A 27,595-nucleotide genomic window follows, 5' to 3' on the forward strand; every position below is an offset into this window, starting at 1 on the left:
TGTACTGAACCATTATCGTTCAAAAAAAAAATGCTGGATTTTAACAATAATCATTCAATGTAAATGCAGCCAATGATCAAATAATGAATGATAGTTCATTCACTTATTGTTCATCGTTCATTTCATAGAAGCATGAAAGTCATCGTTGGCTTGTTCGCTAATCATTCAGTTTAAAAACTGATCTTTCAATCATTCTCATTCACTTATATGGTGAATGTGAACGACTTAACGATTCAGCAAGCAATCGATTTATCTGCCTGTATAAAGAGGCTGCATGGGTGAATGAGAGAAATCGGACATTGTTCGATCGTGTAAATGATAAACCGTTCCATCTGACAGCACCATTATAAGCAAGAGTTCTCCACTTGTACACATCTTCTGACATGTCATTAAGATGACTTTACCCCAATGTAAATAAAGCAGCACTCCACAAATTTTAGAAGTTATATCACATGTAGAGCGATTCACCAAAATGTACCCTCCTTGCGCACCTTTCCCTACTTCCCCTCAATATAAGGAAATAGAGGCAGCACCCATCTTGGAGAACTTGTGACTTATTTAGCCCAATATGTATAACACTTTGGCTCACTCCAGAACCTTTTTCCAACCAAATCTTTAAAAAAGATCTGGATTGAATAAAAACATCACATAGCTATATGCTGGACAAAAACAAGTTTTCCAAGACAAATGCTACCTCTTTTCCTTATCTTGATGTCAGAAAATAGCATCTGTAGGAGACCACGAAATAGGATCCACACCAGTCATTGAATAAAGGATTTTCGACCTATACAGGTCCACCAAACTCAATTGAGCTCCCTTTGAGATAAGGAAATCCAAGAGCTGTGAGCCAAGGAGCATGATGCATGGAACAGCACTATAGGCTCCTTCATTTTAGCAGTTGGTATGGGTCCTAATCCACAGATGCTAACCAATGCCATCTCTTTAAGACTTAATAACTTATCAAAAGATATGTAAGTCTAGAAATACTTGCTTGACTCTCATGAATACTATATAAAATTAGGCACAACCCAATAAAAACATTTCATATGTCTTTGCTGCTATAGTTTTCAGCTAAATATTACAATTTCGATTTGCCCAATTAGATAGTAATATTTGTCTAGTATTGTTGACTTTTTATAAAAAGTCGAACTTTTCCTCTACACTTATTTGTGGACCAAGAGATAAGAGAACTTTTCATACAGCCAACAGCCACTTAAACTTTTGATCAAGTTGATCCTTACCTTCCATGTTGCTGCATTGCGTCGGAAGTAGGCAAACATTCGTGTGAACCAATTGTAGATTTCATTTAGTGTTAGTTGCTTCTCTGGAGACTCAAGAATTGCCTAAATAAATTATAATAAAGTTAAAACAGAAAACTAAATTAGTCCTTTTAAACTTTAAAATTCAGTTTTTTTTCTAAGAGAGGATTCACAAAAAAATCAAAATGAAATATAAAACATAAGAAAATGCAAAATATATTTAAATGTATCAGTCTGACAAAAACACACACACGCATATATAAATCAAGTCCAGATGTTCCAAAAAATGCATCATTTGGCACAAGGAGAAAAAAAAAAAATAAACCAGACTTCACAACACGATCTGAGATTAATACCTCTATTTAACAGTTCAATGACAACATTGAAAATGGAATTATCTAATTGTTTTGAGTTTTTATTTCTGTTTCCTGGTAGAAATATTAATTTATCAGTCATTCACAAAGCAGGATCAAAGAAAAATGCAAAACATTTCACCAGCTGATTACAGCTCAGTAATTATTTAGAGCTCAGATTAATTCTAGGGATCAGAGATTACGGTAGTTTGTGATAATTGACTTGCCATCTTTAAACAGCCTCATTTTCACTGTTGTGTGAAATGAATTTTCTAATAATCACATTGCATTGTAATACTTAATCAAAAGCAATTACGTTAGATATTGCTGTTTTCAAAACTCTCATGCCAAAAAAAGACAGTTTTTGGATTCATTCAAATATCAGAGTTTTACAAAGGTGTTTAGGTGGGCGTGAATACTTTTGAAATTTTGAGACATGACTGTACACTGGAACGTATTAGGTCATTATCACTTAAAAACATTAGAAAAGTATGGTAAGTATCACTGGTAAGCTTTGAACTGACAAAAGAAGACAGGAGATTTTGGATGAAACGCTGTTCATATGGCCTCCAGGAGTCAAATAAGCCTTCACACTTCTTATTAAGAATATAAAAATTCAGTGATAGTAATAATGCTTGAATAGTAGGAATCAAACCAAAGGCCAAGCTTCGATAAAGATGCTAGAGGCTTGTGCTTCCTTTTTTTGGGACCCTTAGATGATTACCAGCACTAGGGCCAATCTAGTGAAAAAAAAAAACAGGGGTTCATACTAAATTTGACCCATACTTGGCAGTAATAACTTCTGATGAATCATCTCACTTCAACTCATCATTGTCAGACTATATAGGCAGGTCATAGTCATCCATCTGTTATTAAGGAACTGTGGGCTAGAGGATCCCAGGCACCTTTTACTGCATACCCATATAAGACATTTGGCATCGATATGTAATGTACCATGGTATACCAGACATCTGTTATAATTTGAAATAATTGCAGAAATTGGTCAATGGTTGTATACATTTTTTAACAACTATAGGGCCAGCACCATCACCAAGCAATCTTCAACAGATGACAGGGCCCATTAAGTTTCAGAAGGCAAAGCTGAGTAGATTCCAAGCCCTACTGGGCTTGGGTGGAAAACCTAAGGGCACACTTGACTAGGGTGGCCATGGTGATCTGAGTAAACATACTTAAAGGGGTTGTCCCGCGCCGAAACGGGTTTTTTTTTTTTTTTAACCCCCCCCCCCCCCCGTTCGGCGCGAGACAACCCCGATGCAGGGGTTAAAAAAACAACCCGCACAGCGCTTACCTGAATCCCGGCGGTCCGGCGTCTTCATACTCACCTGCTGAAGATGGCCGCCGGGATCCTCTGTCTCCATGGACCGCAGGGCTTCTGTGCGGTCCATTGCCGATTCCAGCCTCCTGATTGGCTGGAATCGGCACGTGACGGGGCGGAGCTACACGGAGCTACACGGAGCCCCATTCAGAAAAGAAGAAGACCCGGACTGCGCAAGCGCGGCTAATTTGGCCATCGGAGGGCGAAAATTAGTCGGCTCCATGGGAACGAGGACGCCAGCAACGGAGCAGGTAAGTAAATAACTTTTTATAACTTCTGTATGGCTCATAATTAATGCACAATGTACATTACAAAGTGCATTATTATGGCCATACAGAAGTGTATAGACCCACTTGCTGCCGCGGGACAACCCCTTTAATGCTTATCAAGCCATGAGTAAAGTAGATATAGGGTCCACTGTGATTGTGTACAATACACCTTATTGTACTCCTGGCTTGCATTTAGTCCTACCTGCTTGCTTGCACATAGCAACTGTATAAATCCAAAATGAGAACATGGATAACTGATGACAAAACTAATATAATGCTGTAAAAATAAAATGCTTTCACTACGCTATGTAGTGAGCTAGACCTTACCCATGTTGTCTTTTCGCTGCCACAATAAATCAGCACACACAATGCCTCCACTTACCTGCCTAATTAAAGATGCGTATGTGAAGGGTGGTCTGACTTCTGCATTTTTGTAAAATTCTTGGTTCTGTGCAATGTCTGCCATTAAATAAATAAAAATGAAAGAAAGAAATTACACAAATTGTGTTTATGGACATGATAACGCACAGGCTGGTGGGTTGTAGCTCTGTAGAGGTTATTTGACTATATAGTGCTTGAGTAGTATGCCAAAGCTTTCCCAAGTTCCTAAGCGGCATGAATCTGTTCTATATATTCATAGTAAGAAAAGGTCAACTCACCAGAAGAGATGGGGACATTGTATTTGTCAGAGTACCGCCTCCGTATGGGTCCCACATTGTGAATGCTGGTGGTAGTGATAACTGATGGTCCCTGGGTTAGAGGAGTGAGTGGTGTCGTTGGGGTGGTGGGTGTATGAGGTAAGCTTTGTGGGGAAGGTTCTGATGCAGTCTTTGAAAGTGTGGCACTGGATACCAGGTTCAGCTGCAAATACATAATAGTATAAAGTAATGAGCAAATAGTTATCTTAAACTAGCCAATTTATTTGCATCTAAACTGGAGTAAAAGCTTTCGATTAGCAGACAGACCATGGATGGAGGAGAGCCATATTATCACAAGAACATGGGTGCTGTGAGCCTGCAAAATGCATCAAGCTTTCCACAGTAGTAAGTAGGCGTGGGTCACCCTGTCCTCTGCTTCACAAGGTAGATAAAGCTTGAATGTCTGGAGACAATGAACAATCAAGCATACTCTAGCTTCCAAAGTTCTTGGATGCGAGCTATATGGATTTATACCAACACTATAAGATAAAGGTCTTATTATTATCCCTATACAAAGGATAGACAATTTGAATAAGCAAGTTTTAGAAAAACTTCAATTTGGGTTCTGGTGGGATTCTATTTTTCCTTGTGGAGAATGCCAAGCTGGCGTTGGGAGTCTTATGGGCCATGCAATGCTCCCTGGGAAAAACATTATGAAAATCAGAGAAGAAGAAGAACTGTCCTTCAAATGCCACTTATTGTAAGGTAGCAACTCTATAATTTAATGACAAAGGATAGAAGTCAAACCAATATATATTCCATAAGAACTATACATTCACGACAGATTCTTGTTTTGGGGGTCCTGCCCCTCATGAATGCAGAGCAGAGAGCACAAAACAGGTTGACTGAGTGAGAGGCCTGTGGCATAGAACTGGGAAGGTAACGTCTCCCTCGTATAAAGCATTCAAGAAATGGTACCAGCAATACATTTACCATCTAGGCAGAGAGATTTACAACCCACACAAGTTAATTGCAATCCACCAATAGATCATTGGGACATTTGGAAATTTAAAGCATGACTACACAATGTTAACTATGGGGTAAACTTTAAACAAACTGCCACCGTATATACGCTATAAAATGTCTGGTGCCCCACATGAATGTTAAATATACACTTTTACTTGTTGGTTTAATAGAACGTCAACCCAATGTTTAACTTTCGGAGAAAATGTGTAAACTTTGCCTTTGTAAATAGTGAGTGGCTTTGGGATTGAAGCCTTGAGCTGGCACATATACATTCAGAGCTGTACTTTACATTAAGCAGAACCCTAATATTAGTTCAACAAAGTTCATTTCATTTTTTTTGTGTGTGTCGGAAAACCTATTTTTGAGGCCTATCCAGACCATATAAATCAAACGCCACATTCAAGACTGTGTTAAATTCGGCAATCTGTCAGTCTTATTACTATGTCAGGCTTTTATTTCTTTTTTTTTTTACAATAAATTAGTTATAAGTAGAATATAGCAAAAATGCACATAACTGTATTACTGCCATTAAATATAATTTGCCAGTCTAACGGTGGAATAGTATAACTGGTGCCAAAAATATGAGGTCATGTTAAGGAAAGGTACAATATATGGTATTAATCAAGAGAACCTTGGTGTTTCATTAATTGATTCCAAAGAATGGTACCTTATCAGTGAATAATTTCAAAATCAATTTAGTAAAGGGCGCGGGTCTATCGAGATGGGGGCGGGGGGGGGGGTGTCACTATGTTTGACAGTAAGAAAATGCAACATTAAAGTGATAGGATTTTTTATTTCTTTCAATCTTCAACAAAAAAAAAATCAACTCATTTAAGAAGAATTTTACCCAGACAAATTCCAAACTGCAGCTCTTCCCCATACATGACCTTTAGAGTTTATCAATATACCTCAACTCATATTACAAGCCAGTCCTCTGTGTGATACGAGCTGTGATTTAATGATAATCCCCAGAGAACAGACAAGTAATGCAGCCTTTTAACAGTTTATTATGGAAATGTGTCGTTTTTTTTGTTTTTTTTCTTGTTAAATAGGATACAGATGTCGATTTTCAACAAGCCGAACAAAGACGCACGTGCACTTGGTACAATTCCATGCAGTCTGGATGCATTGCGGGGTGGTGTCCTGTTGTGGTTTTTATATTATTTTGCATTTCTTATAAATTTGAGTGTATTTGCAATCTTTCGTAAGAATTCAGTGAGTTAAGTCACAACTTCTAGGTGTAAAAAGGTATCTCCATCTAGAATTGATATTGCTTTCTTTATCCTTGCAGCCCAGGGGCGTAACTATAGAGGATGCAGGGGATGCGGTTGCACCCGGGCCCAGGAGCCTTAGGGGGCCCATAAGGCCTCTCTTCTCCATATAGGGAACCCAGTACTATGAATAAAGCATTATAGTTGGGGGCCCTGTTAGAAGTTTTGCATCGGGGCCCGGGAGTTTAAGTTACGCCTCTGTTGCGGCCATCTTAAGGTGGATGTCTGTTTTGGACATTCCATGTATATTTAAAGGTTCCTGTAATGCTAATCACAGAATATCCTCTGGCTGACACTGTCCACGATCAGTTGTAACCTGGTGTATGAACCTGGAAACAGGTGTTCTTCTGCAGCGCCACCATAGGACAAATTAAGCATTACAGTTCCTACTGAAGTCAATGGGCTGCATGTGTAAGGTATGAACATGGCTGGTTCCCTAGAGCAAGTTACATTCTTAGTAACTGGTGACCCCTCCTCTATTAATTTATAGTTCCCCAATAGGGTATTTAAAATAGTGTTCTCTAAAGCAGATAACCCCTTTAAATCGACCAACTGATTTAATGAAAAAAATCCTGTACAGGTACCGGAGGGTGGATAAGTATCTTGAGCATCTCTTTCTGAACCCTCCCTTCTGCTGGTTCAGTGTTTCATTTCTGGTTGGCCATGATGGCCGCCATCCTTTTCTAACTATCTAATAGACACTGTGACCTGCTCTGTGATTGGCCAGTGCTGATCATGTGAGAAGTGCTGGACAATCACAGAGCAGCAACAGTAATTTGGTACTTCTAACACTGTGGATGCTCTGGTAGTCTAAAATGGCGGCAGGCATCTTGGCAGCCCAAAAACGGAACTGCAACCGGTAGAATGAAGGGCTGGTAAAAGAAGATGAAGTACAGGTAAGATATCCCTCCACCCTACAATCCTGGTACAGAATTTCATCCCAAAACCGGGGGGTCATTTTACGTTTTTACCTGCATTCATTAGATCCATCACAACAATTTCTCAAAGTACAATATGGCAGCTGCCACACTCTGAGTGTCAAGTATGCAAATTTTAAAGGGGTTGTCCCACCAAAACAACTTAACATTAATCCAGAGGATAGGTGATAAGCATCAGATCAGTGGGCGTGTGACTGCTGGGATAAGTGGGTATGCATGATGCTGCTCCATTCATATTGGAAAGACTCATGACCTTCAATCTCATTATCGTGGGGTTTCCCAGTGGTCAGACCCTCATGGATCAAACACTTATCACCTGTTCTGTGATAATTTGTTTTTTGTGTGACAAGTTCTTTAATATAAACACATAATAAAGTTCTACCACCAGTTTAAGCTATAGTCACTTTTGCGTTCTGGCTTTTATCAAGAATGGAAGACACAGCTCTCTGTCAAATCCATCATAAGACACATGCTACTGGTGCCCAACAGGCCCCACTGACTTAAAATGGGGTATGTTAGGTTTTGTCATGGTGCCCATCATTTTGATGGGAACTAACAGAATCTGCAATAAAACTCTCAACTAAGCTTTAAATGTGAAAGGAGCCTTACAATTCCTAACTCCGCAAGGAATAAACTTTGGAACACAATGAAAAATTGGAGCTATGACCAGCCACCAAGTCTATAGAGCCTGGTTGCCCTTGCCAATCCTTCAACCCCTCAGTGGAGGCTTGCTACATACAGTACCTAGCAGGAGATTTAAAAGGGCATTCCAATCTCAGCTTTTCATAGCCAAGGTGGTAAGCTGCTGCTATAGTTTGTGGCCACACAGCCGGAGCCTATACAAACAGTTGAGCGCTTCAGCCAAGCAACATTTCCATAGCTCTGGTTCACTTCAATCAGAGCTACGGAAACAGAGCTGGGCTGAAGTGCTCGAATGTTTCTAACAGGTAGTGGGAACAGAGTGTTGGGTTTTCCCAACTTGCACATAGAAAGCTGAGATGGGAATACTCCTTTAAGTTACCCCTGTGCCTGTATCTACACTACTGTTTTCAGAACACTATCAGAAAGCTTGAAGATCTTACAACCTACTGCACTGAAAAATGTTGGAGTCTGCCAAGGCTATCGGAATGAATAGCTTTCACCGAGTTTAAAGAGCAGATTTTACAAAGAAAACAGGAGGTACGGAAAGAGGTGGAGATCTAAGTAAAATGGGTGACTTAACAGACTTGACAAATGACATTGATTCACACCCACCGCTGCGCTGCCACTAACACAAGACGGGGTAAGCAGCCAATCTGAGCTAATTACCAGATGAAATTGTATTGTAAGGACTCTAATTAGGAGATGCTTATGGAGGTGAACTGAAGATTAAACACTGCATACGAATGACCCCGACGTAGGGAAGAAGTGGTTTCAGGGTGTCGCCGGAATATTTGGTGGAAACAGTAATCGTATTTTTAGAGGAGGGAGGCAGCAATATTTGGAATAATAGCTATGAGGTAAACTAATTAAAAGACGGATCCTGGAGGAAGACTGTGGCTTTACTGCAGCTGAGGCTGTTCCAAAACAAAGTGCCAAATCTCAACAGCAAAGCAGCAGTCGAGTGGAAAATGTCTGCCTGACCTCTGCTCCCGCTATTAATTTGCAGGAAAACTAATGACACATATACATATTCCCACAAAATTGTTCTAATTGCTAATTTGCCAAAGGAGCCCAGTTTCCAAATTAAACATGACTGCAATCTGTGAGGAAAGAGAGAACAAAAAGCAGGAGCTGGGAGCGAAGGGCGTTTCATCTCCCACATCTATTTGTAGACTTAACCGACAATTTGATGAAATGCTGACCTTGTCAATTGCTATTGAAGTGTTTTATACATATATTTTTTCAATGTTTTAAATATATTTTCGTGAGATTTCATGAGCGGAAAGTTCCTGTGGTTTCATAGAGAAGATGTGAGGCAGAATCCTATAAAATGATCAGCCAGTGTCAGTCACCTGCCCATGGGGAAGCCATTTTGTTGGTTAATGTTGTATTCTGCGTGCCAGTTCACGAGGAATTTAACACAGTGCCTCAAACAAATGCAGCTACTACAAAAAAATGTGTTTTTTTTATACATTTGACTTCCTTAATGTAGCCCTTTTTTATTCATAAACAATTTCCACCTCATCAGGGCCAAAAAAAGTGTATTTAAAGAAACGCTCCAGTCAAAAATGATGCAGTGCGCTATGGCCTGAGAGGGTGGAGCATGACATAGAACTAAAAAAATGGGAGTGAATTCCTGTGTCATGCTACACATAATAAAGTATCACACTTGGAGTGTAAAAATGTATTATAATATATAATAGAAAAATATTCTCGGCAATTTCCAAATATAATTTTTTTTTTAGAACTGGTTAGATAATTTGTTGATTGTTCCGTCATTAATCTAGATTCTGATTTTTGGAGTTGACTTTTTCACCTGAGTTATAATGAAAGCTATATGGGACCAATCAACGGAACTGTCACTATTGGCAGAGGTGGCAAACACTGTCAAGGGGCAACAGTCACTTTACTGTGTTACCTGGGATAATATCTATCTTTAGTGTCTGTGCATCTCTTATATACCCGTGGCTTCATATTAAAGATATAGGGACATTGGACTGCATCGCAGGGAACGTGGTCTGGAGTGAGCAAGTGTCTCCAGACCAAGTGGGGAGGGGGCTTTTAATTGCTTATACAGCACCCACTTATTCTACAACACAGTACAGAGCTTTTCATCATTCATGGAAGTTCTCCAGTAGGGATCAAAATCTAATTTCCCAATCGGCTCTTTTACACAGGGCAACCTGTCGGGAGCAGATGAACATCTATGAAAGACTGCCTGTGAATGGGGGCAGGCAACCAGAACAAAACCCCCGGCCCACTCCACCTCCATTCACTCAGAGATGATCATTCTTGTCGAAAAATCACAGGAACGATCGTCAACGGGACAACCTGTGAGGCATCTGCTTCCAATAGTTCGTCCCATGTAAAAGTGCCCTAAGTCCAGCTCCATGAAACTATTTAACCTACCGGTATGTTTTGGGGGATTTGGTAGAAAATCAGAGAACCCAGAACAAACCCATAAAGACACTTGGAGAACATACAAACTTCAGATGTTGCCCTAGGTCGGGGTTGAATCCAGGACCCCAGTGTTGTAAGACAATAGAGCTAACCAGTGAGCTGTCAACTATATTGCTCCTCTTAGAAAATAACAGAATATGACTACACATGGCGTTAACACAGATGCCTTTAAAGAGTTAATTGCTGCTTTTGTATTTATTTCCCCAAAAATGTAAGCAACCGAGCTATACAAAAAAATAGCTCTACAACTACGTATCAAAATCACATTTTTAACCATATTTATGATCCCAGTTTATTGACTCTTATTTTTTTTATGTCTCTGTGTTCAATTTGTGAATTATATGTCAATATAAAGAATAACTTACGCTCTTTCCTTTTTGGCTACAACATCTCTTTAAAATGATGAATGAGTCATCAGTAATTTTCATAAACAGGCAGTGATGTAAACCCCTAATCAAAATGGATTTCCATTAACTGTCCCGCTTAGTCCACATAATTGTATCTTTTTTGTTTTTCCTAAATGTATTACATGAGAAGACTAGCCAGAGATCATGAGGACGTGCTTATATCTTTGCTTAAATAAAGATGAGTTTGAAACCTTTTAAGGGGTGTAGCATCACCGAAACACACCACCCCCTACCAACAAAATTTGCCAGCCTGGTGTTCTCTTGCATGCTCCAGGGCACAAATTTCTGCTATTAGCCGCGCCAGTCTGCTTAGGGTCAGAATTGATGATTTAATTGCACTGAAATTCTGGCCTTTAATCGCTAAAGATTGGAGACTGTAACATGGAAAGATAGGCAGTTAGAAGCAGCGAGATGACAATTTTAAAGGGACAACTCGAGTCATTTGAGGCCACCGGAAAAAAAAAAAAAAAATCAATGTAGTATTTTTTGTAAGTAACTTGCAAATTTATAATTATTACATCGTCAATATATTATCTTAAACGAGTCATGACTGGATAGCATCACGCTGTATTTTTATTCCAAATTTTTATTAGTTTTTTTTAATGTATTTGTTCAATTTAATGACTATTTGGGGTTAAAATAATTTCATTTCAAGCTGCAAAATGTTTGCAAATAATCAGGGGAAAAATGCCAACATAAAATACCTATTAACCAGATTTTCTAAAACTGTAGCCAATTACATCCTCAAGAAAAAAAATGAGCTAACTTAAAATCAATGGAAGTATTTATTCATGTTTTTGCTATAATGGTTTTGCTGGCTGCGCAAATATTAAAGTAAATTCCAAACCATATAATTCAACTATTTAATGTTACGTTATTATTTAACCAATGTTCCAGCATAGTTTTATGGGATGTTTAATTGCCTGTGCTTATTTCTATCTATCATATATTTTTGTTTCTTTCTTTCTTTTTTTTTTTTTTTTTAAGGAAAAAAAATAACCTTAATTGCTTTCCGCTTAGAGTGAAAAGAAATATACAGTACACAGAATGGAATATTTAACCAAGCATTTGATTTGAAAATGTTATTTTAAATGTTTTAGGTCAAGTCTGAATTGGTGCACTGTCGGAAAAACTTAATTACTGCTCAGCCATTAGAAAAAATTATATTGCCTCTTTCATGGATGACAGTTGTGTGACGTTTGGGAATACTGAAAAAGCAATTATCCCCCTGATACAATATACAAAATGTTGTTGACAACTTTTCTAATTAAAATATACTTCTGGGTTTTTATAGACACCTGAAGTGTCCTGTGGAAGCAAATCATGAGCTGTTCATTTCAGTGTAAGTTTCAAGATATAAAAAAAAATCAGCAATATCATAGATCCTTGTTATATGGATCCATAAACCAATGGCCATAGCCTGCTGCGAGCCCATACGGTACTTTTATGTGCCTCGGATTTTAGCAAGCGGAACGGAGGTATTTTGTCCGACAGAATGGAGGTATTTGGTCCCATGAATTCTACAAGAATCTACAAATATAACATCCTAAACATGCCTCATTATGGAGGTATCCTCACCTAGTTGGCCCATGTAAAGCCTCTTTTAGGCCTCATGCCCATGGCCGGGTTGGATTTCGACTGCAAAATGTCGCAGCCGAATCAGACCCAGCAACCATCAGAGACCCTATACTCACCTGTCCGGATCTGACACAAGCGTTTCGGCCAGTGAGCCGGTGTGCATGCGCAGTGCAGCACAGTGCATGACGTGCCGAACTGTGACACGGATTCCCGCGATACTTCTGTAGTGCTCACTGCGGAAGTATCGCGGGACGGCCGGCTTCCATTGACTGCAATGGAAGCCGTCCATGCGATTTTCCACACCAAATACAGCATGCTGTGATTCTCCCCTGCAAGCGGAAAATCACGGTTGATTTGCACTCGTGGGCAGGGGAGAATCGTTTAACATTGCATGTCTATGGATGGACATTGGTGCAGAATTCGTGGCGGGTGTATGACCGCGAATTCCACAGCGATAATCCGTCCATGGGCATTCGGCCTTAGGCATAGAAGAATCCTTACCAATCTTTTGTCTGTACAAGACCTTAGTGAACTGAGGCCACCTCTTTCCCATTTACTCTGTTCCAAATCTGAGACTGAGAAACAGGTCCAATGTGTAGCCACTGAAAAAAGGAAATACTAGTGCTGTAGGAAGGGACATTCATTACTTCCATCCCTATATGCAAGAGGTAGCTTCAGAATGGACAGTCCTACCCACTGCTTTTGGTTATGTCTATGAGCGGTGGCAGCCTTTATGGCTGTATGTTGATTGGGTGTAGGTAAAACATCACAAGGTATTAGTATGTGATAATCTTGCAACCCATTTCTCTGCACACAATGGTGTATCAGGCTATATTCAGATTGCATTTTAAATCCTGGGTGGGGGTTCTACCCCAAGGCTTCATCTGGATTGCCAAAAAAGGCATCCAGATGGAACCCCGGATTGAACCATTGGCTACTACTAGTAAAATGGAGACCAAAACTGGAAGCTTTGGTTTCTGTTTTAGCAGGTTCCAATTAAATTCTGATATATTGGCAGGACAGAACAGCACAGCCAACAATCAAATGAAAATCCGCTTAAACAGAAACCAAAGCTTGCCGTTTTAGTTTTACTAATAACAGTCCATGGTTATGTTTTGACACCGTTTTTGACCATTCAGATGGTGCCCTGGGTTGGAACTAGAGATGAACGAGTATACTCGCTAAGGCACATTACTCGAGCGAGTAGTGCCTTAGCCGAGTATCTCCTCGCTCGTCTGTAAAGATTCGGGGGCCGGAGCGGGTGACAGGTGAGTTGCGGCAGGGAGCGGGAGGGAGAGAGGGAGAGAGAGATCTCTCCTCCGCCGCTCCATGCCGGCTCCCAAATCTTTAGAGACGAGCGGGGAGATACTCGGCTAAGGCACTACTCGCTCAAGTAATGTGCCTTAGCGAGTATACTCGTTCATCTCTAGTTGGAACCCCTGAACAGTGTTTAAAATGCAACCTGAAAGTGCCCAACTCAAAAAAGTTTGTCTCCCGAAAAGTTTTATTTTTTCATATGAACTATTTATGAATTATGAATTATTTATAATAGAACCAGGCTCTGTATTGCAACTGCAGAAATTAGTCAACTGTTGAACCCTTATTTTTATACTCACAATACTAAGCTCTGCAGTGTGAAGTGGTGTCATCCAACATTGACAACTGACATAGTTTTTGAAATGTGCAAATAAACATAATTGAAAAGCAAATTTCTTAAAAGGAACAATCTTTGTTGAAATTTGTGTAACAAGGCAGCAGTATGGCAACTATTGGTATAACTATTACTGTATGTGTTTGACTATTTGTTGGCTCCAGTCAATCTACTTCAACCTAGCCAACACATACACATGTTGTGTAGTCAATGTTACTGTAGGGTAGCCCAATTCAACTTTAACTGAATCTGACCAGGTAGTCAGGCAAACATGTCTACTTTACTCTAAGTCAACAGTGTTTGCAAGATGGTTTTATGTCAACTTCAATGTGGTAGAATGGCTAATGAGAGAAAAATAAAAAAGTGAAGCCCCCTAAAGCTGGGGCTACATGGAGATTTTGTGCATGACTGGGGTTCTTGACAACACCAGCTGTGTACTGCAACAGCACCGCACTACCACTGAACTCAACGGATTCACAGTGAGAGGCGCAGGTTACTGCAGCTTTGATTTTTGTCACCATGATACTGAACTGCGACTCCATTGAATTCAATGGTACTGCGATGTTAGAGCGATTTAGGGCACTTCAATTGTAGTGCAATATCAGAGTGGTTTGGGGCACTCACCTCCTATTGCAGCCCAAATCACCGCATAACTCTTGCTTAAAAACCATGTTTTAAGTAAAATGGGTCTAAGTTGCAATACCAGGCATGACCTACAGACAAGAGTGGCTCTGTTTCCAGATATGAAGCAGATCCTTTCTTTCTAATTTCAGACAACCTCCTTAAAATGTCATGAGTTAAGAAGGAGGGTAGGGGGTGCCTTTTCAGTTTTTGCTCAGAGTTACATTTGAAGGGGTTGTCTTGTGAAAGCAACTCCTTGTTAAATTGACTTGATCCATCAATCAACCAAGCATCATCGGTCTGGCTTCAGAAGCTGCGGCTGGCCATACATTGCATTCCTCTGCAGGTGAAACATATTACTACACGTCAAGTATTCAGATGATTGGCCTGACCATGCAGAACATGGACAAGCCCGGCCTAGTAGATTCGGAACTTTGCAGTAGTTCTTCATGCAGGTTTAAAGAGGGGGGTCTCAAGCCCTGCCCATGATATCCATATAGTCTAAAAGGGCATATGAAAAGGGGTTGTCCTCTACACACAACCCCAAAGTATATTAGCTTTCCTCCCATATCTCTACGGAGTCAGGAAATCTGTAAAGAACCTTACCACTTCTGAAAATAAGGTAAAAAAAAAAATTACCTAAAATGAACTAAGCCCCCCCAATGGTTCCTTTCACCATCCTATAAGAATATGACGAACAACTAACAAGCTAAACTCATGAATTTAATTTTTTTTTTACTAATCTTGTTATTCTGGCGTGTTAGAAATCAGCTTTTCATTGCCGAATATTTATATATCTGTCTCAACTCTCTCATAATTGAAATTTATCAGATCAGTATATAAAATATTCTATACAGCAATCTCAAAAGACCATACAAATCTAGCCGACAGCCTCCAAACAATGCAGCACTCTGCTCACCCTTATAAAAATGGAAGAAGGAAAAAAAAAAAAAAGAACTCTCAACATAAAAAAAGGTTTGGAGTTGATTGCCTGCAAGCGAAGACACTTTTCATATACAAATGTGATTTTTCTTCCCCCATACTCCAAAGGGTGGTACAACCATAAATTTACATAGACTAATCCAAACAATCTGTGCATCTGACAATAGCAAACCTCACACAGGCAGTCTATTGTCGGTTTACATATCAGTGAGCTTTATGTTCGCTTGTAACAACGTACAAGCTGTCAAAGGTTCGCTTTGGACTCTAAATAAATGGCTATAAAAGCGCTGCGAGGAAATATTAGACTTTCCTCAAAAGAAAGCCCGCTGTGTATGAATTCCAAAGCTATTCATTTTTCAGTCAAAAATATGCATGCTTATTTGCTTATAATAAAAGCAGCCCTGTGTGGAGAGAGAAGGAAAGATAATGTTAACCTACCCCAAAAAACTTGATAGAAAAAGTTGAAAAATACATTTCCTAGGAGGTCCCGACCGATGGTTAAAACAATAAATACATGGAGTTGTACCACAATTGCAAGTTATCCCCTATTCACAGGCTAGAGAATAACTTTCTGATCGGTAGGGGGTGTCACCACTGAGACCCTGGCGATCTTGAGAACATGCCCAACTCTCTTGTGACTACAGGGTTACTTCTCCTCCTCATTATCATGAATGGAGCACTGGCTGAGCATGTACAGTCAGCGATCCAATCAATTCAATGGGGCTGACAGAAATAGGCTAGCGGCACCCGCTCAGGCATCTCCACAGTCCCAGTGAAAGTGATTGGAGTGCAAATGGATAGGGGATAACTTGCAATTATGGTACAACCCCTTTAAGGATTTCACCTTCAACTAGAAGTTTCCTTGAGGAATAAGTAAAGTCTCCTTAGACATTAGGTTTATGTAACTAGATTATATCATTTCTAACAGGATCCTCCCAACTGACTTAAAGTGGTTATCCCTACAAAAGTTAAAGTCATGTCACCCAATCTCTCACCCTTCCTCTTCCTGTCTGGTCCCCCACTGTTCTCTAGTTTCTGCTGTAGCAGCAATGACTTCCCAACAATGGGGTATGTGTAAACTGTATCTGATCACCAGCCAAAGTGAACTGGCGATTAAAGTGACCCTCCAATTATGGGACTAATTCTGTCCTGGGACCGGAGGGGTAGAGGGTATATTATCTGCAGTTGCTATTCTCTTTCATCTTTCTGATCCACCAGTTCCGGGCCCAAGATGGCTGCAGCAATTTTCTAACTACCTAATACACACTGTGTACTGCTCTCTGAGGCCAGTGCTGGCCAATCAAAAAGCAGTGCACTTGTAGTCTAACACTACCAATGCACTGTAGGGATTAGATAGTCAAAAGATTGTGTCAGCCATCTTGAACAGCTGAAAATGGGACCTGGAACCAGCAGATCAGTAGGGCAGCAAAGAACAACTGATGTTAATATAGTCACTTTAACTGCAGTGGTCACATGTTCCTGGTGTCAGTTACACCATTGCTGCAGGAATCATATAGGGGTGGGGGACCAGAAAATGGTGGAACAGGAGTGAGGGAGGATGATGTGAGTGGAGTATCACAATTTTTTTATGTTTTTGTACAACCCTGAGAAGATTTAAAAAAAAAGAAATTGGGCACTGGATAACCCCTCTAACCATTAGGTATGTATCACACCTCTAGGACATTCATTTATCAGAAGAAAAGGGGTTGCAGTTATCCAAGTGAAGTCTATATGAGTTATAGAAAGTGGCAAGCACACAGTCTACAGGAAGAGCGGACATTGTGAATTGGTCAATGTGGTTGATGAGGCAATCCTTGTAATATCGGTGGAGGGAACCGGTGTAGTCTTGCAGTGATTGTGCCTTTATAGAAACTGACTTGCACTTTTGACTGGGTCAAACATGCATGTTAACTGTGAATCAAAGGTGAAAATTATAAGCAGTTATATCTACAGGCAAAATGGAAGTGGCTTAGTGTTTGTTTCCCCATGTGCATATTAGTATGTCGAATCTGCCCACGAAAAGGCCAGATGAACCGCGCATGCGCCAGGCTGAGATTTCCCAGTGCATGCGCAAGATTTTAAAGCCCTGTGGATGATGTCTCATCAGTCATCCATGTGATGGTAGAGAGAGACAGTATTATGGGATGTTCTCTAGGGGCCAAGACGGTCCGGCCTGCCCACCAGACCACTTGGTCAGAATTAGCACATGGCGAGGTAATTGTTTAAAACTTATCCTTCCAGGTATGATTTACTCAGTGTTTATAACAGTTAATCACGGTTCAGAATGAGAACTACTTCAGTGTTGTAAAAGTGTAGGCGGTTTAATAGCTTACAAACAATGACAGGTTCCCTTTAATGTACATCATAATATATTACTCGCAGCAATGAACAAATAGTGCAAATGCAACAACAGAGTTTATCTGTAGTGGTGATCGCCATATTTATTTTACACCAGTTTTACCAATGCAAGAGAGAATTTCCACCCATGGGAGGTCAATTCATCCCACCCCATCCGTCAAAAAGAAAATACTTACAGGTTGAGGGCTTGCTTTGGGTTCTGTTGACTTCACATGTAAATGCGTCATCATGGCTTGCAGCCGTTCTTTGTCTTTGGAAAGCTGTTAAGTATAAAATTACACGGATGAATAAAACATTTTCTTTAACAACTTAAATATTCTGTACTTCTTACTAATTATATTTCTATACAGCCAACTTTATTTTATATGACGGAGTTACTAGCATCAAAAAGAAGCAGAATGAAATACATATAAAAATATACAGTGCCACCTAGGGGCAAAATTTAGAGGAAGAACAAAATCTGAATATACTGAAATTGCTGTAAAAGTTGCCTTCATTTTACAGTGTACTAATTGAATATTAAATTGCCCTCAGTCCTCCAGGTTATTGTCAGAATGCTCCTACATATAAAGCAATGGTGCATAACCTACAGCTCACAATGCCATTCTGGTGCAGTCCACAAACATCTGGTCATTGACATGGTTATAGTTGTCTGCTTTGACTATTCATATATATTTTCCATGTCAAATAGAGTAGGAATGGTGCATGGCAGGGGGTGTAACTATAGAGGATGCAGGGGATGCGGTTGCACCCGGCCCCAGGAACCTTAGTGGGCCCATAAAGCCTCTCTTCTCCATATAGGGAACCCAGTACCATCAGTAAAGCATTAAAGTTGGGGGCCCTGTTACAAGTTTTGCATTGGGGCCCGGGAGCTTCAAGTTACGCCTCTGGTGCATGGCATGGGAGCAGGGGCAGGTATATACGAAGGGGCCATCTACACGGAACGATTATCATTCAGTTATTCGCTTGATCATGCAAAACTGAACGATAATTGGTCAGTATAAGCTCTGCCAGCGACTTAACGATAATTAGTTTGCTTATCATTCGTCATTTAGTTTACGTAGGCCTAAAAATCAAACGATGATAGACCTGTGCAAACAGTCAATCGCTCGCCTACAAACAACTGCCTGTTAACTTTAAATGGAGGCGGGCAGCCAGAATAGATCTCTGGTGCCCTCCGTCTCCCTTCAGTGAATGATATCGCTCCTGCGTGAAAGCACAGGAGCGATAATCACTGGGACGACTTAAGTGCCCAACGGACATCCCGTCTAAAAGGACTCTTATCCTGTATTGTGTAGCCATCTTTAATATTCTCCTATATTGGCAGAATAACGGTCTTCCTGGTTGGCAGTCTAGAAGGAAGTAGATGAGGTAGAGAGGTGGCCATGCATGTATGCAGCGATCATCATTGTAGTTTATGAGAGTACTAAAATATTCAACCCATGCAATCTACGTTAGAGACAGCTGCATGCATAGTCTCTTCCTTTCTAGAGTAGGAATAGGAAGAAAGAGACCCCCATTCTTCTGATTGGTAGGGGTCCTGGAAGTGCAACCAACAACTAGCACACATTTATGCCATATACTTTCAATATCCCATAAATGTCTCAGATGGTAATACCCATTTATGTTTTATTGCGGCCCTTGGGATTGGTTCAAACTGACATTGTGGCCCTTGGACCAGAAAGGTTTGTGCATTTCCAAGGCCCTTTGTGACTGCAGTGAAGAGGAATTGTAGTAGAGCAGTGGTCAATCATGTGCGGTGCCACTCCATTCATTGTCTAGAGAGTTGCGGAAACCGCTTAACACTGTCCTCACTATCCAGAGGCGTAACTATAGAGGATGCAGGGGATGCGGTTGCACCCGGGTCTAGGAGCCTTAGGGGGCCCATAAGGCCTCTATTCTCCATATAGGGAGCCCAGTACTATGAATAAAGCATTATAGTTGGGGGCCCTGTTACAAGTTACGCCTCTGTCACTATCTATATTTTTTCCATAGACTTAGAGTGGTGCAATAAAAATTGGTTGCAGATATATGACATTGCCTTTAAGGAATTTAGCGTTTGTTTTTCTAATGCGCGATTCACACCATAAGTGCAAGCAGAGCATTGAAGGTTTAATGACCAACTAAACAGTCCAGCCGGCATGCAGAACCTGTGAGTAAATGTAAGTATGCTGGTAATGGCCTGGCTGATAAACAATTTCTATATGCGCTACACTCAATTTTCCAGAAATGTCTGGGAAGACATTGGAATTATCCTGAAATGCACATAATTAATCTTGCTGGGGGGATGATATAGAGTGTGCCTCATCACCTGAAGCTTCAATTTAAACCATATTAGTATGTGCCCTTAACAAGATATGGGAATGTAATCATTGCAGCAACCATTTTATTTGTATTCTTTTCCACAGAGTTGATTGAACGTTGCTCACATAAAATGACTTTTATAATTCTTAACCTAATGCCTCCGACAAGCCGCCTCCGTTTGCTCTTCTCCAATTACATAATATCAATGCCTGCTCAACTCATATATTATGTTGTACGGGTACTACAGGGATGAATAACTTTCATGTTTTGGTGATTTTATGGGAATAAAAAAAGGAAAAGTTAAAAAAAGGAAATAAAACATTGGCTATGAAAGAACAACAATTTGTTCAAGGTATCTTCAGAGACCTGAAATGGCCAGATGATCAGTGAATATAGTAAAATATCACTTAAAATAACAATTCCCATATATTCAAATGAGCAGTACGCAGTATACAGGGACAGACGGGCCCACCATAGGATCCACCATTTAGCCCAAGCTCTAAAACACAACAATAGGACCCTATCACCATAGAGGCACTAAGGTCCAGCAGAAGAGAAATACAATTAGAGCTAATCACAAGCCATTACAGTCAATTTCTGCTGGGTTAATTAACAAACAACCCATGAGGCTTTATTGATGATTAGTGATAAGCGAACTTTTGCAAAAAGTTTGCTTTGCTCCAAATTAGTTTGAACCGAACAAGAGGTTCACCCAGTAGAACCATTGTTTGAGTAGAACTTTTGCTAAAAGCTCGGTTCAGGTTCACATCCAGTCCAGGTCAACTGTAGGGGAAATGTAGTACAGTATTACACAGCCATTGAGAGCGGCTCTGTGTGGCTTAAAGAGAGGGTCCTCAAGGGCAGATCTACCTCTATGGCATCGATATGCCCTACTAGACAACAATTATCCCAATTCTAAAATCAAAGCCTGGGGCAGTTAGGTTTTAGAGTTGGACCCTTCTACTGTTTCTGTCCAAAGATATGGCGCATCCATTCTTCGGGGTTGAATATGTTGGCTGTATAGGCTGGTCCTGCTACAGCGGGGTGCCTACACCCATTTTTTTTTTTGCTATGAATCCTTACTTCTCATTAATAAATAAATAAATCTTGGTATTTGTATAGCGCCAACTTATTCCGCAGCGCTTTCAGGTAATTATTACTTATTACCCCCCACCAAGCTGGGTTCTCATTTTACCGACCTCGGAAGGATGGAAGGCTGAGTCAACCTTGAGCCGGCTACCTGACTCATACGGGGATCGAACTTGCAACCTTCAGGTCGTAGGCGAGAGCTTACACTCTGCACCACACGAGGCTCATAGGCATTATTAATAGGAAAGTATACACAAAATACTTAATTGTCATATTTCCTTTAATCAAATATTCTGTTTAGTCATTTTAAAATGTAGCCAACAGTAGATCAATGAGGTCTTTCGACTAAGATCCCTGCCAGTCAGCTGCTATCTGGAGCGGTGCCGTTGTGCATTGAGCTGAACTCTTCAAGAAGCAGACAGCGTCATTCCTACTGCAGTGGCCAGGCTTACTATTGCAGGTCAAGACCTCATTCACTTTAATTGCAGCTATGCTTGTAATACTAAGCCTGACAACTGCAGCGGGAACGGAGCTGTTTGCTTTTTGCAGAAATCAGCTCTGTGCACAACAGCACTGGCCTTGCAAAAAGCAGCTCACCGAACGTCCAAGTCGACAGAGCCCGCTGATCTACCATCGATGGGCCTATCTTGAAGCTAGACCATTAATAACCCATTTAAATCAGTCGCAGGACCTTCACTTGATTAAGAGGGGCTGTAGCACATTGTACAGACCATTGTGCGGAGAGATGCTTTGCATAGGTAAATAATGAAGGGGATGAAGCACTGAAACCCATCCTGATCCTTACAAATTAGCATTAGAGTCCTCTAGGACCCCTTTAATTCTAATTAGATAGCAGTTAAAGGGGCTATCCAGGGAGGGAAATACCCGATCCAGTTCAGGTCTGAGGAGCAAACATCACTTCTTCTGACCTACAGGTCATGGGGTATGGAGTCTTCTTCCCCTCTCATTGGTGATAGTATCACAGCGGACTGGCTGTTAGGTCCATTTCAATAACTAAGTCAGCCCCCTTCTCTTTCAAGGCCCAAGCAGAAACAGGAAAGGGGGTTGGCTTATTTAGTGGAATGAGCCGAACAGCCAGCCCTCTGTGATGATGTCACCAACAACAAGAGGGGAGGAAAACTCAATACCATATGACCCAGTACAAAAACCAGGCCAGATGTGGAGTTGCTGGCATTACTAGACCTGGACTGGATTGGGTATTTTCCTCCCTGCCTAACCTAACAATTAAAAAAAAATGGATCCAGTGGGATGGGGAAGTAGAACTTCTTCTTTTACATTTCCATTGCTTTTGAATCCACTTCTGGCTTTGGCTCAGAAAACTATATAAAAAACTGCTGTGGCATATTTCCAATAAATACTGCGTGGGAAACCACCCCTAGGGCCACGGCCTGTACAAATACACACACAACCTAATGTTATCTTTAAACTATTGGGAAGTATAGTGCACCTAAATTAAAGACTCCGTCATTCTTATAGTATACCAACATAGTTACATGTGGTATTCCTAAGCAAGTGGTCAGTTCTACATAAGAAATGTCTGATTTGTAACATATTTTGGATGCAGTAGTAGTTTAATGTTTAACATATTTCTGTATTGCTGAGCATTGGAAACAGCGGACAGAAATATATTTTTTGCAAGACATCAGCAAGAAAAGTTAATTGAACTTGTGCATGCAGAATCGCCTCAATAATAGACCTTCACAACTTCCATGGCGTGAAACAGGGGACTGATACCTGATCATGATTCCACTGCATATATTATTACATTCTACAATGATTCTGCATAAAATTAATTTAAGTGAAAGAATGCATGAACAATACATGAGGAAATTATGAGACATTATTATGCCTCAGGTCATCATATACCACTTGCCTTAATGCAGCGGCTCTCGTTGCTTATCGTCATTAGCAAGTCATGACCGTATAGATCACCACTGTATTGTTATAAGAAGACGTTATATTAAACTATATAGTAAGACATATTAGCTAGAGGTAGAATTTGGAAAGACTCAAGTATTAGAGATGCTTTGCTTCAGTGCTATTCTATGTAACTCCTAAAGAGGCTATATGGGATGAGAAAAACATGGCTGTTTTTGTAGCTCCACTCTTGTCCATTGGCTCTGAATAGTATTGCAGACCCATTTACTTGAATAAGACTGAGCTACAATACTAGACAGCCCATAGCCAAGAGTAATGTGGTTTCTGGAAGAAAGAACACCTATGGAGGAGCATTTATTTGGAGCTTTTCACACTGTTGTTTTTATTTCCATCGTTCAACTCCGTCCTCGGAGCCGAACAACAAAAATATGAGAAGTGCTGGATCCTACAAAAGCCAGATTCAAGCAGACCCCATTGACTATGATGGGGTCCATCTGGCTTCTGGCGGTCTGATTGGTGTTTTCCTAAGGTTTCCGGCACACTAGCGGGGTTTTTTTGTCTGTGTGCAGTCTGTTAAAAAAAACAGACTATACATAGACATGTGCCAAAATTTGTGACTTTTAAACAGCTTGATAAATTTACCCCGTGGTGTCTAATGTCTTATAATCACTTATTATAATAAGTTGAATAAGCCTCCTCAAGAAGCTTTGGGAGTGCCTTTTCTACTGTGGGAGCGAATGATTTACTTTACCCTGACAGCTGCCATTGGACACCCCCAATATAGCATATTAGGCAGTTGGCTGATCCTGATGACATTGGCCAACACCTATCTACTGTATATGGGTGCCATATTCACACCACATGTCTTCTTCCACAAATGGTACGACTCTTGTCTATGACCTGTGTCTCGTATTACAGCTCAGCCCTATGTAAGTAAATTGGGCAATACTATTTACCACTGACAGGCAAGAATAGCTCCACAGAAAAAAAACCCTAGTTTTCTAATCACATACAACCCCTTTATGAGTTCCATATAATAACATTGAAACAAAGCATCTGTCCACATGAATCTTCTCAAATTTTAACTCTACTATTCCGTTATGTAACCCAGGCCAACTACATATTCAGAACCACACATGGGCAACTTCACACATTTTGCCCAAAAGATTTTTGTAGCCTACTTCCATTTCCTTGCATTTGAATATAAGGAGGAAATTGGCTGTACATATATATATATTTTTTATACAAGAAGACCTTGCTCTGGTTGTAACAGCCAAATGTAACACATTGTCCTAAATCATTTATATGGGAATAGTTATCAGTAAAAATGTCAAAAAGTAAATGAAATTAAAAATAAAATTAACATTCTACATTGAAATCATGGGGCGGCATAAACCACTGTATAAAAAAATTGTTGTTGCCTGACCAGAAATTCTCGCAAAGTTAACCTTTTTTTTGAACATGAAATAATTGGAAATGACCATTTATGACAACAATAAAAACTACTAGTACTATTTAAAATTCACTAGAGAAAACGATGTTTGATGTATTCTTTCCACTCTAAAATATCAGCTGTAAATCTTAATAAAAGTGCATAATTGCTTGGTGTGTGGTTGGTTTCCATTTATATGACCACATAGCCAACTTCCTCCTGTAATTGTTTCTGCAAGACTCGATAATTTACGCTTCACACTACGATACTGGGAAATAAATTAGGCCATACTGGGTTAATGAAGAGTACAGTGGGAGGGAAGTAAGAAAGAAAGGCCCAGATTCATGTAGGAGCCAAAATGACACAAGACAAATTGAGATAGGAATTAAAATGTTATGTAATTAAAAAGATATATGCTTTTTTACAGAGGGATAGCAACAACAGAAAGTTTAAGTCTGTTTTTGCAGATATTTCTCGGTGACTATTTGAAGCTGCAAATGACTTTAAACTCAGTAAAATTCCAAATGTAATTATCTTCCCTATTTAGCCCAGGGCCCTCTATATATCTTCATACTGCCGCCTTGCATACCAAGCAGCCATTTCATTCAGAGACAACTATGCAACACTGAACATAATCAGAGGTAGCACAAGTCCATGAAATGATGGGGTTAATTTCACACTTTTTTGCCAAGGTACAATGGCAGCTAACTGGCCAACTTTGTTAAATGGGAACAAAACATAATCTACAAACTCTATTGTTGAGATGTGCTTTACCCATGGAATTAGGATGAAAAATATTTGCAACTTTGACAGCTTATCTTACTTTATGGCAGCTAGAAAGAGTCATCCTCCCTTTTTGAAAGACACAGTGATGACAATTTTAATTGTTTCTGCAACGGAATGAAAGCTACTCCCCACGTAAATTTTCACAAAAATCTGATTAATAGGGCTGACTATAAAAAGATGTGTGGCTTATGTATTGTTCAGCTTCCATGGCTCTTCTTTGACCAATATTCGGTTTCGATTTACTTTGAGTTAATGACCTGAGATACCAGAGATAGGTTGGTTACTAAGAAGGGATATAAGTATAGAGGTGAAGCATATCAGGATACCAGTACTATAATAACTATAGGGGTGACCCATATCAAGAGACCGCTACTATAAAGTATGTGTGATAGTTGGAAGGGGAGATGGTTTCTGATTTTGCATTGTGACCAACGAGCTTTAAGTCTAGGGTTAGAAAGGTGCTACATGAGAAACTCATGGAAAAGACAGTCACTGTTCTAAAAGGAAACCCTAGCAACCAGTCTGTCTCAAATTACCAAACTTTTCTAAGTTTACAACTAGACTAGCATTTGCTGACTTCAAAGACAAGTAAAACAGCAGTATGAAGTCAAGACGGAAAATAAATGCACACGTCATTAGACTGCCTGTGTTGGGATTTGCCGTCAAGAGGCAAAGATGAATGCCAAACTGTTTAAATCTGGCCATACGCATGAATATATGGTGGCCACATGTTAAATAAAGGTGCCTATAAAGCTATAATAGCTGTCAGGAAAATAGCTGTTTTTCCCAGCTCCAACATGCACGGGAACACTTGGTTTGGCCAATCTTTCATGTGTTTTACATGAGGACAGTGGACTTGAAATTCAGCATGCCTCGTCCTTCTTCTCCACATCATCAAATCTTGGGGTAATGCATGAGGTCCCATATACATACAAGAGTCATTCAGCCCTAAAGAAATTAGCAGATTTGGACAACTGTAGTCTGATGTGCATGGGGGTTCCTCAGAGAGGACTGCAGTGGAAAATGGATTAATGTCTGTATTGAGGTGGCTATACACATTAAATAACTATTTAATCCAATTCACGCCAAGCCTTCATGTTTATTTCAATGTTTAGAGACAAATACGTTCTATGAGAATTAAGGCAAAATATATACATATGATATTGATCGTCTGCAATGTAGATGATTAATTATCAGTGAGATCTGTTCAGTAGAACAATCCCACTAACATGAAAGTCTAAACTGCCTGATTAGGGAGTCAGTTTAGATTGAAAAAAAATCACACTGGGTTAGTGCAAACGAGGCAAATAGTTGACTTAAGTGGCCGATTATGCCATATACTCATACTTTGAGCTGACCACTCAAAGTACAAGTATATGGCATTTTCCAAATGGATGGCTCACATTTTCGGCAGACAGAAACCAGCCATCGGCCATTTCAGAACAGCTTTCAGATGCTCGTCAGATGAAATGGCCAAAATCAGCCAGGTCAGTTGATTTTTATCTTATGTGTAAGTCCAGCTTAAGATTTAGGCATGTCGAAACCCAAGCTGCTCAATCCTTCTTTCCCGTCTGACATTTGCTGTCGAGGGAGAGCAAGGACACCTCCATACACATTAGAACATTGCCATTCCTGCCAAATTGAGCAGATTCGGCCAAGTTTTGTCTAATTTGCATGGACACCTTTAACATGAACAATTGTCTACAATGGGGTTTGATAGTCACTGTTACAACTGGCAAATGGATGCAATGAATTAGCTGTTCACCAGTAATAACTACACTGTAGGGAATCTGTATGGGATAGCTCCATGTCCATGGACCTTTAAAAAAAAGAAAACACAACAAAAAAAATCTCCCCAAGAACCTGCTTGAGTAAAATGTAGGCCATCTGGAGAGCTAGAGCCTAAACATCAATGGAATAAAACATGGTCTTCAATTATTTGGAGAATACATTCATTTAAGAACCTGTTATATTTTGTTAAATTATTCCTTTAACATGCAAATGTAAGACAAATCTAATTTTCTTTATGCAAGATGATTCAAATATTCATGACAATCGAAAACCAGCACAACTGATAGAGAAAAAAAAAATCAAAAATTAAAAAAACACAAGTCTCCGGCTCAGTACATTTAAATTAGAAAACAAGGAGGAAGCAAAATGCCGTTTTACCTGTAACTCTAATTGCTGTACAACTTGCATCTGAACTCGACATTGAGCTGTGCTCCTGTCATCCAATGCATGCTCATTGTTGAGATGTCTGCAATGATAGAAGGGAAGATAATGAAGACCAGATATCCAACATTCCCCAAGTTCAACAATGATTTAGGGCTCAGTCT

At 40.0% G+C, this 27,595-nt stretch overlaps 1 protein-coding gene across 10 annotated transcripts in view; it reads right to left on the bottom strand.

The window, feature by feature from the left end:
* Positions 1-27,595, bottom strand: part of FOXP1 (forkhead box P1) — a 700,722-nt gene that overhangs the window by 19,634 nt on the left and 653,493 nt on the right. For all 10 annotated transcript variants that reach the window (XM_066596693.1, XM_066596696.1, XM_066596697.1 and 7 more), the window contains 5 exons: positions 27,429-27,516; positions 17,926-18,009; positions 3,877-4,078; positions 3,600-3,676; positions 1,242-1,343 (listed from right to left, as the gene is read on the bottom strand). In XM_066596693.1, the coding sequence (XP_066452790.1) occupies positions 1,242-1,343; positions 3,600-3,676; positions 3,877-4,078; positions 17,926-18,009; positions 27,429-27,516 (553 nt within the window). The remainder of the gene's footprint in view (positions 1-1,241; positions 1,344-3,599; positions 3,677-3,876; positions 4,079-17,925; positions 18,010-27,428; positions 27,517-27,595) is intronic.

The sequence above is a fragment of the Eleutherodactylus coqui genome, chromosome 3, assembly GCF_035609145.1.
Source record: "Eleutherodactylus coqui strain aEleCoq1 chromosome 3, aEleCoq1.hap1, whole genome shotgun sequence".
NCBI classification, from domain to species: Eukaryota; Metazoa; Chordata; class Amphibia; order Anura; family Eleutherodactylidae; genus Eleutherodactylus; species Eleutherodactylus coqui.